Source organism: Sander vitreus, chromosome 6, assembly GCF_031162955.1.
Source record: "Sander vitreus isolate 19-12246 chromosome 6, sanVit1, whole genome shotgun sequence".
NCBI classification, from domain to species: domain Eukaryota; kingdom Metazoa; phylum Chordata; class Actinopteri; order Perciformes; family Percidae; genus Sander; species Sander vitreus.
This window is the reverse complement of record NC_135860.1, coordinates 5,345,180-5,360,627: the sequence shown is the minus strand read 5'-3', so window position 1 is coordinate 5,360,627 and position 15,448 is coordinate 5,345,180. Positions and strand designations below refer to the sequence as shown.

The 15,448-nt window shown below is 39.0% G+C and overlaps 1 protein-coding gene across 1 annotated transcript; it reads right to left on the bottom strand.

Annotated features, from left to right (window-relative positions):
- Window positions 1–106: 106 nt before the first annotated feature.
- Window positions 107–10,761, bottom strand: ica1 (islet cell autoantigen 1). Its single transcript, XM_078252178.1, has 13 exons — window positions 10,661–10,761; window positions 9,299–9,328; window positions 9,025–9,196; window positions 8,325–8,397; window positions 7,911–8,034; window positions 6,944–7,142; window positions 5,880–6,005; window positions 5,556–5,654; window positions 5,340–5,440; window positions 5,110–5,156; window positions 4,371–4,634; window positions 1,956–2,045; window positions 107–1,713 (listed from the first exon to the last, which is right to left on the bottom strand). Exons 2-13 carry the CDS (start codon window positions 9,313–9,315, stop codon window positions 1,592–1,594), a joined length of 1,434 nt encoding a protein of 477 aa, XP_078108304.1. The 5' UTR covers window positions 9,316–9,328; window positions 10,661–10,761; the 3' UTR covers window positions 107–1,591.
- Between the last annotated feature and the right edge of the window lie 4,687 nt (window positions 10,762–15,448).

The window sequence follows — 15,448 nt, the reverse complement described above, 5'->3', positions numbered from 1 at the left end:
TCAAATAATTATGAGGTTCTACATTGTTTTGTGATTTAGATTAAGGCGTTTACTCTTTATATATATATATATAGATATATATATATATATATATATATATATATATATATATATATATATATATATATTCATTTTATGCAGCATTGTAGTCAAAATCCATATAACATGAGTGTATTTTCATGATTATCCCAACTTTCCAGTTAGTTTGGCTCTGAAAACAATTGACTGAAAACTGCATATATTTCCCATTAAAGCCAATAACTGAGCTAAACAAATCCAAATGATAAAAATACATTGATTAAAAATCTCACATTAATATAGAAGCATTGTTCATTCAATCACACTTTTACTGGATAACATAAAACAAGGCATGCAACATGCAGTAATAAATGAATGATGTGTATTTTTCTGGAATCTATTCAAAAGGAGTAAACAAATACATTATGTCGCAAACTAATTTAAAAGCATAAATAATAAATAGGAAACCTCTTGGCTCTCTGTTCACCTGTTCAAATGTGGTGTGAAAGTTGCCAATAATTCTGGTCAGTGCTTAGTGTTGAATAGATTGACAGAACAATATTATTATTATTGTAATAATAATATTTTTACTCCATGACCACTGTAACTTTACTCAACATTTACTGTATGTTGTAACCACATGAACTATTGCACTGTGATCTTTGATGCTTTTCTTTCCGCTGTTAGTGTAGTTTTCCCTGTGTGCAGTCTTCACTAATGAGAATCCGAAATAAAGCATCAATGCTTCTAGAGAATACAGATTTTCAAGGCAGCTCAATGTCAAAGGCTTCTTGTTCCTAAGTCATACTGAGGTATCCATGCTAAACATTAAATATTTAACCCAACTGAAAGAGCCAACAGGATTAATATGGTTGTCTTGTAAAAGTTTCTTTCACAATGAAAAGAACGAGAGCTAGTAGTTGTTAGTGGGACACTTTAAAACAGCGTAATAGTGCCACCATGAGAAAAAAATCAGATCAATTTCTTGTAATAACAAGAACATTTCTCTTGTCATAACAAGATACTGTATGTCTCGTATAATAAGATACTTTACTGATATGAAATGTTATTACAATGTACAAGCCTTTTTGGTGACTAAGTTTAGTTGTTATAACATTTCAAAGTATCTTTATAATATATAATAGTACAGTGTGTCATTATCAGGGACCTTTACTGTATATATTATAACAAGAAAAAAAATCAAACTATTGATTATTTTAATTATGATAATTACCTGTTTGGTCTATGAGATGAAGTGATAATGGCCTTTCTAATTATTTTATATTATATTTTCTGACCAACAGTCCAGAAACCAGATATTCAGTTTACTTCCACATATGATAAAGAAATCAGCAAATCCTCACAAATATTTGCCATTTCTTTTGCCTGAAGAATTACTGAAATAACTGAATACTTATCACAATGTTTGCTTCAGCTCTATATCTACTTGAAGTCTTAAGAAGAGACAATTGTTTGTGTGCGTGTCGGATCAGATTTTTCTCTGGTCACAGTGGCAGCTACAGTACTAGTGCTTTACCCGCCCATTCTAGATCACCATGACGCTGAGGAAGAATTATGCATTTTGAAGTTCGTGCTCTGCGTCAGTTTTGCCGACCGCATCGGGATTGGAGAGGGGGTCCAAGTCGGCAAACAAGTTGAACCACGCCGAGAGATCTTTGGACATCCCTGCTTTCTCTGTAAAATGAGTTAAGAAGGGTAAATGTCACTCAGAGACACTGCTGAAAATACGAACGCCTCCCTTTTATACTGTAAAAGGCTGCATCTGGCTGATATCCAACATTATGAATGGAAACAACCCACAAATTCTTTAAAGGTGCCAATAAACACAGGTTGCAGTTTGACACGTCTCTTTGAATCAGTTAGTGTTTTTCTTTTAAGTCCTTTTTATCTGTTTTACTCATTTGCCCCATTCCTACCTTTCACTGCTGGCTTAGAAGGGTTCTGACTGGCTCCAGAGGAGTGCTCTGTTGCCTGGGCGACAGGCTGTGGAATGATCCCGGCCCAATCTGAAAATGGAGACGCAGATTTTTAAATGAATCGACTGGGGACGCTTAATGTGTCGAAGCATGATCCAACAAATAAATCACGCTCTTCATACACACTGCTGATGTGAAAGAATGTTGTGTAATAGACACACAAACGGCAATTATCAAAAGATTTATCACGGCAAAATCACATCTGACATTATTAGTGGTTAATTAGATACAGGCCAGAAGTTGCAATTACAACTTTTAGGTCTTTTGGGCAAATTTATTTAGCTTTTATCCCCTTTGTGTATCTACAAAATCCAGTATGTAGCAACACTAAACACCGCCAGGGAAGACACTGGAATGTGCTGTTGATTTAGACTTTTGTAACAAACAATCTGCTCCGAAATTAAACAAATGGGTCCAGCTGGCTTAAAGGACCAAATAACCCTTTGAATCCTCTGGGTATTTTAGTACATTATGGTATTTCAGTTCCAGCATTCTCTACTAATGTTGCCTTTATTGTACCCCCCTCTATTGTACACAATTTTTGAATGAATAAAACCTTTTTTGATGAGAAAATCCTTAAAAGCTTTGAGTGTAACTGCAGCTTCAGGTCGTATTGGATGCATCTGAATGTGCTTGACTTATGAGGATCTGGAGGTTTTCCTTCTCGAAGATTTGTTATAGCTTTGTTTTACATTCTTGGTCTCAAGCCATTTTACTTTTGATCTGGCTGTTTGGGCCGTATGGTTAAAATCTGTCTTTTTTTTTTTTTTTTTAAACTCTGAACCAGATTCCTTCCAGGATTTGCCTGTTTTTGTCTCCAATCTTTAGGTTAAATGGAGGTTGTGAGCTTTGGTCTCTACTGCCCATGTGATGCTTGACTTGAGTGACTTCTTTGACCACTCCGCCATATCACCAAAATCGGAGAAGTGCTACACCTACGCTTTTCTTCCTGCAAGATCTTTAATAACAGCCCAAAACCTCTGGTCCTTAAGTACTCAAGATCAGCCTCTTGAACAAGGTTCTTCCTGCCCAGTACCCCAGATCAGTTTAATGAACTGCTCTTACAGTCTGCATCGCTTTTTCCATTTAATATATAGTGGTTTAGCAACAGCAAAATGAATTTGAATGTAAATCAGTAGGTGCAAGACAAGTTTTGAGAGCACATAGGTAGAAGCGTTAAATTAGTTTTCAGTAAACGCCTGATGTTTTTCTTGCATGCTGCCAAAAGTGATTTTTGCGCTTTAAACTACTACACTATTTGCAGTCCTTGCACGTATGCGCTCCTTCCTGCGCTTACAGACTGATTACAGTTTGAATTGGCTTCATGCTCATTCAGTGATTTTTAAACTGTTCTATACTTTTACCAAGTTCTGTGCATTTACGCAGTCCTGATTTAATTCTGTTGACAATTCCTGGGACTACCAATTGTGATTGTTTCTGCTCTGTGGTCCTCTAATTTGGACTTCAAGCTTTGATACCAATTAAATTAAAGCAGGTTGAATATGGTTTGACAACTTTTAAAGGCAGAGCGTGCTTTGTTGACCAGCTGGATTCTTAGCTTCCCTTTCAAATCTAATCACCATCTTGCCTGCCTCAGATCCCATAGAACATATGCTTCTCCTCAACCTGTTCTCATTCACTGGAGTTATCCTCTAGACTTACTTCTTTTTCGTATTGATACTGTGCTATGCTCTGACTCTGAACCATGCAGGAATTATAGTTTACTGTCACACTCATTCTAAACCACTAGCTTTATTCGATTCAAATTAGTGTCAGACCTGTTATACTGCACTGAAAGGTCAGCTTCATGATTTCATTCAGGAAATGCATACTGTAGGGTTGCACGTCTTTTTATAGCTTCATAGCGAGGCTACTCGCAACCCTTCAAGTTGGAAATCAAAAAAAACCAGAAGGGCTGCTAGCAGCCAGTGCCCAGGCCCAGATGAAATGGAAAGTAGTTGGCAATTACCTACGGGTAAGCAAATCTAAATGCCATGTTATTATAGCCTTCTTTCTATTACATTGACAGACATGGGTTTGATAAAGCCACTTTTCTCCCTGTGTGGAAATAATTGGCTACATTGGGGAAAAGCAGCAATTTCTTTTGCATTTGTTAATGCACTTATTCATGGAAAACAATGGAACTTATTTAGTTTTCAGGCATATTGCTTTCTCCTAAGTACTTCATTAAATAAGGATACTGGTGGCTAATTAAGATGTTTAGGCAGAAGAGGATGGTGGAAACATCGTGGTCTCATTTTGATAATCTTGCTTAATCTTGCACCTATATGTACCCCTTCTCTGGTTCACTCGTCTGGCTCACACAAGGACAAATGCACACACTTATGTTCTGACCTGAGAGGGAAGAATGCAGATTATTTGTGCTCTGGTCCAACAGCTGAGATGGTAGAAAGAAGGAGTTTTCCTTTTGCTGGGTCTCCGCTGGTCTGCCTGATGCTGTGCTCGTTCCCTCCTCGGTGTCTCCAAACACATCCGTCCACTCTCGAGAGAAGTCGCCCTCATCCACAGACATACTGCCCAGGATCTCATTCAGTAAGGCCATGCTGTCCTTCTCCTCTCCCTCTAACTCTGGATAGACAGAGAGATGATCTCCATTCCCTAGAGTGACCAGGCAGGGTGATCAGAGGACTTAAACAATAATGCATAATTATATGATAACAATACGGTAACGTTACTGATGATTTCTTTTAACTGCTTACATTTGTTTCTCTAACATTTTCCCAAAAGCTGCATTTGTCTTCTGCATTGCTTTGCTTTTGTAAACGGTAGGTATAGGTGTTTAAGGAATCTTGATATTTCTAGAGCTGAAACGACTAATCGATTAGCAAAAAAATATTCAGAGACTATTTTGATAACCGATGCCAATGTGAAATTTTAATATTTGCTTTTTTCTTAGTCTTATATAATTGTAAACTAAATATCTTTGAGTTTTTGACTGTTAGTCAGACAGAACAAACAATTAAAGACGTCACATTGGGCTCCGGGAACTCATTTTTCACTATTTTTGTACATTTTATGAACTAAATGTATTCCCATAGGATAAAATACTATTATAATAACATTTTCTTTTTACCTTCTCTGGTCTTATCACTGGGGCTTTCATTTACTAGTGAGATGAGTCTGTAGATATGGCAAACGGAAGATCAGTTTAACATTTTACACAAAAAGCAGCAGTTGTGTAGAAAAACTTAAATTCAGCCCAGACTGGTTCAGTGTTTATAAACATACTCTCATACTTTTTACCATTGGCATGCACGTGTTTGGTCTACCTGCATGTGGAAAGATCAAGATGAGATAACTCACTGGTCGTCTGTGGTCTCGACTTTCTTTCCATCTGCGGCATTTGCTTTAATTTTCTTCCTTCCCTTCTTCTTAGCCAGCTTGTCCATGGGGCCTTGTAAGGTCTGAAAGAATAACCAACCCACTGATTATAGGTATTGGCCCATTCTCAAGATATAGAACTACTTTGGCAGTGTCTGAATTTAGATATCATCTGTACAGGTCAAGATGAGCTCTGACCTTAAGTGAGGAGAACTCATAATGCTGACAGCCCTTGAAGCTCTCATGTATGGCCGCCATAGTGTGGGATGTCTTCTCCCAGAAGTGCAGAAGTGTTGTCTGAAACGGCAGAACAAGCAGAGGCCGCATATTCAGCCAGTCACGGTTAAAGTTATTCACATCAATTCATTTAATTATTGTGTCTCCTCGCGTGGTCTGACCGTTAAATCTCCATGCACTTTTGTTCCCTTCATGTTAGTCTTCCTCCTTGGCTTAACCACATGTGGTAGAGCCAATGAAAACACCCTATGGAGTTTATGCAAACAACTGGAATTTGTGGTATACCTGGTATGTGGTTAAAACATGAGAGAGGAGGTTGCAGCGACTGGCTCCCAGCAGGTCAACCTTCTGGCAGACATCATTCTTCAGTTTGTCAAAGCCTGTTTTGGTAGTGCGCACCTGGGCCTGAACCTGAGATGTGTAACGGATAAGAAAATGTCCCAAATGAAGCTAAGCACCCAGTATTATGTATCACACAGGTTTGAACAGTGAAAACACAAACACTGGAGTTCATGTTTGTGCAAGCGTATGCAGAAAAAAAGCATGCTGGGTTCTTGATTTGTACAATATAGTTTGAACCAATGGAACAACATTGGTTGGTGCGTCCTGCCCTCTAGTGGCATTATTTTGGAATACTCTTTTCCGGCTTTGTGCAGCTTGTGTGGCCTTAGGTATTGCAAGAAAATCTGGGCTGAAGTGATTAGTTAGGTGATGATATTTTGTATTCCTTAATAACTGAATATCTTTGGGAATAACGCAAGACGTATGAAGACGTCTCCTTGGGGCTCTGGGAGCTTGTGATGGACATTTTCCACAATTTCCTGACATTTTTTCAGACCAAATATTTTATTGAAAAAAGAATTGACAGAGTAATTAATGATAAAGGACTAGTTGCAGTCCTACAGCAGATAGCTTGTTGGAGCAGACATAATAGATTACCTTTCTCCCACACACTGTGTTGGCAGGTTTTTGACATTTCTTCCATTTTTATTTTGCTTTGGCCAGAAAAAAACTTTATATTGATTGATATTGAAAGCTGAGTAATAGCCATTACATTCATTTAACAAAAGCGCAATTCATTGTCAAACTGATGTATTATATATATTGTGTACAAATAGTGCCTTGTAATTGCCGGTGTACAGGTATATAGGCATTTTTCACAGAACACAGGAAAAGCACAGTTGCAAATAATAACATGGAGTGCTGAAAAAGGCAAAATACATGAAATGGAGCTATTATGTTATTAGTTACACCTGTGCTTTCTGTTATGACGTGTCAAAATGTCTGCTGTGAAAAGCTTCATTTGTCTCACCTTTGATTCTGCCTCATGTATTGTGTGACAGACAAACCTTGCGAAATTTCTCCATCTGTTTATGAGTATCTGGATCCAGCTCCTGAGATACGTCCTTCATCCAAAGCAGCGCTCCACGGTATTCGGTCCTGGACTGCTCCATTCGATTCACTGTCAGCCACGTGTCTGAGATGGCTCGATAGCGAAATGTTTCAACCTCCTGGTACAAACGGCACAGAGGGTTCCTCAGAGCCAATCTGTACAGGATGTAGTGTTGAAATGAAGTATTAAGGTGGAGCAGGTTTGGCATTAAAATCTCCTTTAGCCTTTTATAGTGCACAATACAGTCTGCTGAATGATTTTAAGTCTCAAAGGAAAATGCTCTTCCAACCCCAGCAGGGCAAAGGGTTGGCAGTGTCTTGCAAAAGCAAATAGTTGAGTCAAGGAAAGGCCAAACAACAAAGCAAACTCTACACAAAGGATAAGTAGTAATCTTAATTTTAAGAAACGCCAGCAGAAACAAAATCACTAGCAGCACACAGAGGCTACCAAACCTGTCTGTCACATTTGTTTGCAATTATTTGCCAGTATTCTCAGGCTATCACAATAGCTGTAATATGATATTATGATAATTTAACACTTGACTTGAGTATTATTAATCAGTATGTGTGGTTGTGTTGCCTCATTTTTCTAGTACGCAGATTATGACAGATTATAGAAATCAAATAAACTCAATCCTAGTTCTGTGAGTGTGTATCTGCTGTTTAGGAAACGTCTTCTGCTTTAATAAGATTGTTCAAATCCTGTTGGTGAGACTTTCCTAGCATACCTAACTCTGGGATTATATTCGGACAAATAAGACACTCCCTAATCCTTTTGGGGATTTTATGCGATAAAGTTGACAGACCTTTTACATAAAACTATTTTCCAGTTCAGCTGTAACTTTCGTATGAATTATCTGGATGTTTCATGAGGGTGTGGCGTACATATGTCATACATACACTGATGATTTGTATGTTGCCTACCTCTGTTGGGAGGAGAAGCAGAGTGCTTTCCCAGTGGCCTGCATGATCTTTCCAGCCCTGGTTTTATCCTGCGTGCCCTGGGAGCGCAGGAAACGACCCAGCTCGTTCTCCTCTTGGGAAAGAACTGCACAGTAGATATGGTAAATGTAGTTTTTAATTGAAATATTGCCGATGATGTTTTATGTTCTGGACATTCTTCTTTATGACAAGTTAATGAAACGCAACGGATGGATATTCATGTTTTTGTGTCCACTGTTAATAACGACTCTTATAAATGAAATAATATTTACATGTTGCAACTCTAAAACAAAGCATTTAATGGAGTACGGATTTTTCTGGAATACAAACTTGCATGGAAACCCCCTTTTGTGGACTGCTCATAATTTAGAGATTCTATTTCCACCAAATACTTACAGCAGATCCTCCTCTGGTACTGCTCGATGACTTTAAGCAGCTCCATGCATGTTCTCTGGATGGAGTGGAAGACCTGCAGATTAGAAGAAAATCAGCGTAAACACCAAATGCCTGATCCTCGTGGCTTAAGTAAGACTTAGGTCTGAATATGTGAACATCAAGTCACTTTCTGCACAGTACAGCTCCTTTCTTATGAGTTATTTTCAGAAAGACAAATAACGGATATAGGTCTATGATACTTTATTTTTTTTAAGCTATATCTACAACAGTGGATGTGATGCAACGCTATGAGGTCAAAATATAAGTGTTAAAATGTCACATCAAAGCTTTGAAAACATGAGCTGTGATCTGGTATGTACGATTGTAAATATCCAGTTCATCACAATGCTTATCAAGGCCCTGGCCTAAATTAAGGCGTGATGTTCCGGCTTTTATGAGGTATCGATTTCGGGTCTTAAATTCACTTCACTCAGCATAAATGATGGGGATTAGGAGAGGCAGCCTAATGTAAGTTTTAAGCCTCAAGCAAATACTGGCATCGCGTGAATCAAAAAGCCATTTTAGTCACTGCAGAGTCTGCCACAGGGAAAGTATCTCCAGTGTTTGTTAATGTTTCTGTGATGCAACTGCGGCCTGACTTTCTGTTCCTTGAGTTACTTAACATGCAGTAAAACTACAACACTTTCATATTCCTCCTCACCTCCAGCTTGCCGTCCAGATCTGCATCTGACGCCACCACATGTTCGTCCTCTTTCTTCCCAGTGACCTTAATCAGCGTCTGTTTGGTTTTCCAGTACTTCTGCTGGAACTTGTTCACCACGGATGAGTCTTGACTTTGGATGAAGCGGTCAAGATAGTCTTGGGAGTAGCCACTGCAATAATGCAGAGATTGGACCAATGTTGTGACTGGTGCTTTCCTAAAATGAACTGTATAAACTTCTTTATTGGTTAAAAACAGAGAGGCATATACTCACAAATTAGCTCCCTCCATTTTTTTAGATTATCTGTGGAGAAAGCAGAGCGAACTTAAATACCTACTGGATAACAGATGTAGTGAGGAATATGTAGCAGGGCCTGGGGGGGCAGTTGTAACACATTTTCTTTTACATTTCCCACATTTTTAGCAAACAAAAGTCAGCAGAAAGTGTATATTATTGTAAATACATTGCAGAATATGTACTTGGTGAAATCAGTGTTTTCATCATAACTTTAATGAGCCTGTCAGTTGTAGCATGAGCTGAGTCCATCTGTTGGGCGTTACCTTGAAAAACCTCGGGTTTTTTTTAAAGCTTATTCAAATCTCAGCTGCTGCCTGAGTTTTGACCGGAACAAAGAAACAAGATCATATTTCACCTGCGCTGACTACATGTTGCTTTTCGTCGAACTCATCACAACAATGTACTGATTATTTACTTGTAAGCCCAGGGGCCTTCCACCAGTATTTTACCTTATGTTTTTTTTTTTTTCATTTATCAAAATATACTCAAAGTACCAAAGGTAAAAGTACTCATTGTGCAGAATGGCCAATTTCGGAAACATATATCATGTTACAGGATTGTCATCATTGATGCATTAATGTGTTCATCACTTTAATGTTGCAGCTCGTTAAGGTGGAGCTAAAGGTAACTACTTTATGGGTAGCTTAATTTATATGTATATTTTGTATTCATAATCTAAATCTGTGAAGTTACTAGTAAACAATATATGCCGCTGAAATGTAGTATAGTATACATAAGTATATGTAGTCTAAAATGGAAATTACCTCAAAATGTAATGTATTTATTAAACAAGAGATGACTCAAACTTACTGACTGAATTTGACATTACTGACCTCTGTTTCTATAAGTCATAATAAGGTGTGACTGAGGTCTTATTTGTATTTCCATCCTTTCAAACATTAACCAGGGAACCTTTCACCACCAGAGTAGCTTTTTAGTGTCTGGGGGAAAGATTAAAAACAACAAAACTGAGAGGCATCACCTGCTGTCCATCAGGGATGATCATTTTTACGTACAACTCACGCGTCACGACTCCTTTTAACGGGATGGGTTATGATGCGATGCAATAAACGCGGCACCCAAATAACACAGAAGAAATGCGTTGTGGTCAATATATGTGTTTCTATATGAATTAACCAGCGCATATATGTCAATATGAGTACAATACATCCGCGCCCATAGCAATAAAATAAAACATGTCTATGTCCGCGCCGCACCACAATAAACACAACGCCTGACTCACTGCGGAAACCAAGCGTCGCCCTTTGAAAATCACACAAATATCACAACATAAATGAGAAAATATAAAAATAAAAGCACAGAATGTTGCAAACGCACCTGATAACATGTATAAAAAAAAAGATCGTTATATTCCTTCCATCGTTGCTCGGACTGCAGCTCTGGCTGTAGGCCCCGCTGTATGTGTACGCACGGCTGACGTCATTTTAGGGTTAGCTTCCCTGATGCCGCGCGCATCACGTTCAGACGTTTGTCTCGTGCAAACCAATATTACTAATATATACGCACTAATTGTCTCGTGCATAGCGGGGTGTTTGTGTACCATTGTGCAAACTGGTTTCATGGTTGTAGTCTAGAGAACAATAAGGAATAAAAAACTAATAAAAAGAAATAAACTTTATTTAAAAGGCACTTTTCAAAACAAAGTTGCTTTACATGGTACAACCCTGATATAAAACATTTTCAGAGTAATAACAGCAAAGTCAGCAAGGTAAAATGGATGTAAACAGCATACACCAGAATAATGCTGTTTGTCCATGTAATAATATATACTGTAATAAAACAGTATACCATGTAAACGTAATATAGTATAAGGTGAAATGTAGTAACATAGTATAACACAATACATACAGTACATTATATATAATAAATATATCAATATAATGGTGTGTATACACAATACAGCACGTAATACAAATATAGAATAATGTTTAACAAAACATATAAATCAGTCCGACAGAGAGACAGTGGAGAGGGAGAGTAGTGTTAGTTGTGCCAGAAACTGTGGAAATTAGTTATAGCTTTAACTTTGTGCCCTCTCAGCAGCACTGGGTAGGTTTCCTGTCACTTCCAAGTTCTCATTAAACTGCTCTACACAAGTAGTTTTTTTTAATTAACTGGTTCAGATAATGTGGTATATGAAAGGTGTTGCTTGTAGTGACGAACACAGAGAATTATCACCCGACTCTTCAGTTCCCCTCAGCTGTACAGAGAGTTTTAGCACATTTATTTTGATTTTACAGCTTTTACAGGTTTTGTATCCTTGTAAACTGAATTGCTTTGGGTTTTGGACTGTTGCTCAGACAAAACGGGACATTTGAAGACACCTTGGACTTGTGATAGCTTTTTATTTCTTTTTACATTCAGTGGACTTAACAATTAACTGATGAATCAAAAAAGTATACGCAGGTTAATTGATAAAGAAAACAATCGTCAGTTGCAGCCCTACTCTATATTAGATCAAATAGTGTTAAAGGTCGGGGCTCTCTCTGCAGACCAACATCACCCTGCACATGAAACATCCAACAGCATGTAGTTCTGTATTTGTCCAAAGGATGGCAGTGTAACATAAAAGGAGTGAAGTGCACCTTTTAATAGTCTCCTCTTTCCTGTTCGGGGCCCCGAGCTTTCATCTGTTGGCTTCAATTTATTTCATCACACTATACTGCAGCTGATCTTATAGCATGTACATTTTGTTGTCACCTAAAGGGTATTTCTTGGTTTGCTTCAAATTGATGTACCTGTTTGTAGTCTTGGACAGTATTTGTGCTGCACAGTCACGAGGAGTGTGTGTGAGCAGCATACAGATAATTTTACTGATCAGCACTATGAAGTACATTTAAACAGTATATTAAGGATTTATATTTGGAAAGGGTGTTCTATGTAGAGCTTTGTAGACTTAATGTGATTATCACCAAAAGAACGTTAAACCCTTTGATCCTTGAACACACTGAGGTCACTTTCTGCACAATACAGTTCCTTTCCATCTGCTTTGCAATATAGAAACACAAATGTTGTGGTTATTTTGCATCTTTAGTATTGTTATACAGTCTGATTTCCCAAACAATGTTCTCCAGGTTGCCTCGGCGCCCTTCCAAACCCTGACCTCTGACAGCATCTCAAGGCTTTTGATACGAGCAGATGGATAGACGTGTCTCTTAAGGAGAAGATATCATCTCCATAAAGACTGGTGTCCTTCACCCCTTCTGATCCTCCTCCTGCACTTACCCACCTTATCTTCAGATCCAAGATGGTATCGAATCAATTTGAGTTCACTTTAATAAGACAGGACAACAATCAGGGCCTTAAATTAAGTGATGCTGTTGGGGGTTTAATTCAATCAGGACAGAGTCAGAGAAATTCCTTTCTGATATTGATCAGGGACGTGCGTCACTATTGATTTTCTCTGACATTTCCTTACTCCGACTCGTGTTATGTGCTTCATTCGAGAGATTTTCTTTGTATTTAAGAGCTACTTCTTTCGTATTTCACTGTCATCTACTGTACACCAGCTGACGCCAGAATGGCCAACACATTGAGTTCCATTTTTCTGGGACACAGTCTAAACTAGACTTTATGTGCCCTCAATATGAATGTTTGCAACCCCCCGAGAGTGCCCGACCTGACCCCAAAAATTGCTCTATTGACTTTTTCCATCCGCAGTTATGTGTGGTGATGGGTAACCATGACATTTAGGTTTGCACCACTCCAATGTGATCCCTTGCTTGGCGCGAGTTGTCGACACAGACTATAGCTCAAAACGGGTCACAGGATCAAAAGCGTCTCTTGCCTGGAGGAGCCACTGAGTCGATCCTTTCCATTTCTGCCCCAAATTGTGTTCTCTCTCTCTCTCTCTCTCTCTCTCTCTCTCTCTCTCTCTCTCTCTCTCTCTCTCTCTCACACCAGTAACTTGCTGGAACACATTTAGATCCTGAGTAGAACTCCTCAGTGCCCACTCATCACTCTGCGTGGTGTTTGAAGATTACTACGCTCAGAGACATCCTCACTGGGCATCCAGGCAGCTTAGAGGCCAAAATCCATAATCCCTTACCCTTCATGGGAATTCTCCATGCACTTCAACATGCTGAAATACAGCCCAGCTGCAGCAGCCACTCATGGTCGAGGAACTACTGCAGCCGGAGGCCGAGATAGATGGATGACATGTCTCGATGAATGGAGGAAGTTAGATTTAAAAATAAGTTATATACCGCAGATAGTTTCTGCCCAGAAATCTAATCTAAAAGAATGTTTCTTGCAGGGTATTTTTATGTCTAATGTATGCACACTACTTGAGCCTGTCCTCATCCACTGGTAACTGTTTTATGTATACCATAACGACCCAGAAGACATTATTTACTGAAAATATGGGTACTGTGGTGGGACTCAGCAGTTGCAAAGCCTTTCTACCAGGCATCTCAATAAAGAATTTCCTCTGAGGCTTTAGTGCTTTATTAAAAAGCGTAAATAAATGTAGGTCCTTAATTTAGTAATCTGCATGAGCAAGTAATATGTAAAGTTCAGCTGTTGTAGCTGTAGGACCAGTGGGGTTTCATTTTTCCTCCTCTAGGCTACACTCTAATGCTTAGTTAGTCTACTCTGCTAAAACCGCTAAATGTAAAAGCTTGGGGAGTTTGACTTGCAGCAAACAACAAGAATAATAAAAGTATAACCTCATTCACATTAGGTATTTTGTCCTTATGAAAGCATTTCTTTACCCTAAACCCTTTTTTTTGGGGGCATATAAGCAACAATAAAACGGAGATAAAAGAGAAACGGTCAGAGCAGGTTTTATTCTAACATCAGGTAGCAGGGTCACATATGTTGAGCCAGTGGTTTCTGTCTCTGCACCATCTGTGCACACATTTTTTGATTAGCACAAAGTCCAAGTGATTAACAAGGATTTATGTTGTCAACTTTTCTGAGGCAGTTTGCAAGGACATCTCCGTCAGTCCGTCCGTCCCTCCCTCAGACTTCATACGTTTGTCTTTAACATGTTGAGCTCCAACTTGGACGAAAAGTCAGCATGAGTGCCCTTGTTCAGCGAGGAGCTGGACCGCTACCCAGCACTACCGGCCTAACCTGTATCAGAGCGTCGCAGCTCTCTCTCTCCCCGCTGTTTGGCATGCTCCGTGGCACCGAGCGCTGAGGGCAGAGCGTGTCACCGAGCTGGCACCGGCCTGAACTCATTCAAGGTTACTCTTTGATTTAATGGTGATGCATTTTTTAAAACCGCATCATCCCTCTCTCTCTTGCCACCGCGGCTAGTCCATCTCTGTCACAAACACTGGCTGTGCGTCTCACCTTTAGCAGTAGAAGCACCAGGAGAGGTTGTTTAAGATATAAATCAATGGCAAACGAAGCCCCGGCTCCGGTGCAAGCTGGCCCTGATTTGTTTTGCCAGCCTGTTTTAAAGACAGGGTGGTGAAGGAAAACTGTTCTATATATTTAGAATGTGACATGGGAAAATGGTCTACTCATCATGCGGACAGCTTTTTGTATGGGCACTTACAATTAACACTGACTCCAAAGCCTTGATGTTTTGATACATAACCAGGTGTTATGGTGAAATTTAATACCTTGGTGATTTTCTCTCCACGTCTGAAGATGTGAATAATGGAGAAACGTATTAATGTGTTTTTTATAGTGTCTTTGTCTAGTATAAATGGCATCACCTACCTCTATACTTCAGTGATTTTTTTTGACAAGGTGATATTCGGTAATCATCACCTCTCCCTGCTGTTGTTTCGGTAAATAAACAATGACAGCTCTCCGTATCATTAAAATAGATTTTCAACCAGTTGAAAATCTTTTTCTCTGAGATGCAGCTGCTCGTGAACGAGCCTAATTATTGGAATATTAGCATTGGTGCACACTCGCCTCACACACACACATGCACACACACAGATCAGACAACATTTAACTTTTTTTTCCTTTTCTTAACTGAAATTAAATCTGAGGTATTCAGGCACGAGAACATCAGCCTTTGTGTTGTGTGCCAGCCTGTTATGGATGGAGATGAGGATTTCTGATAGCAAAAGGAAAAAAAAGGTGATAAATCAGAGGATAGAAATGAGCCACATTCATGAGCCATGTAATCCTCTTATACCT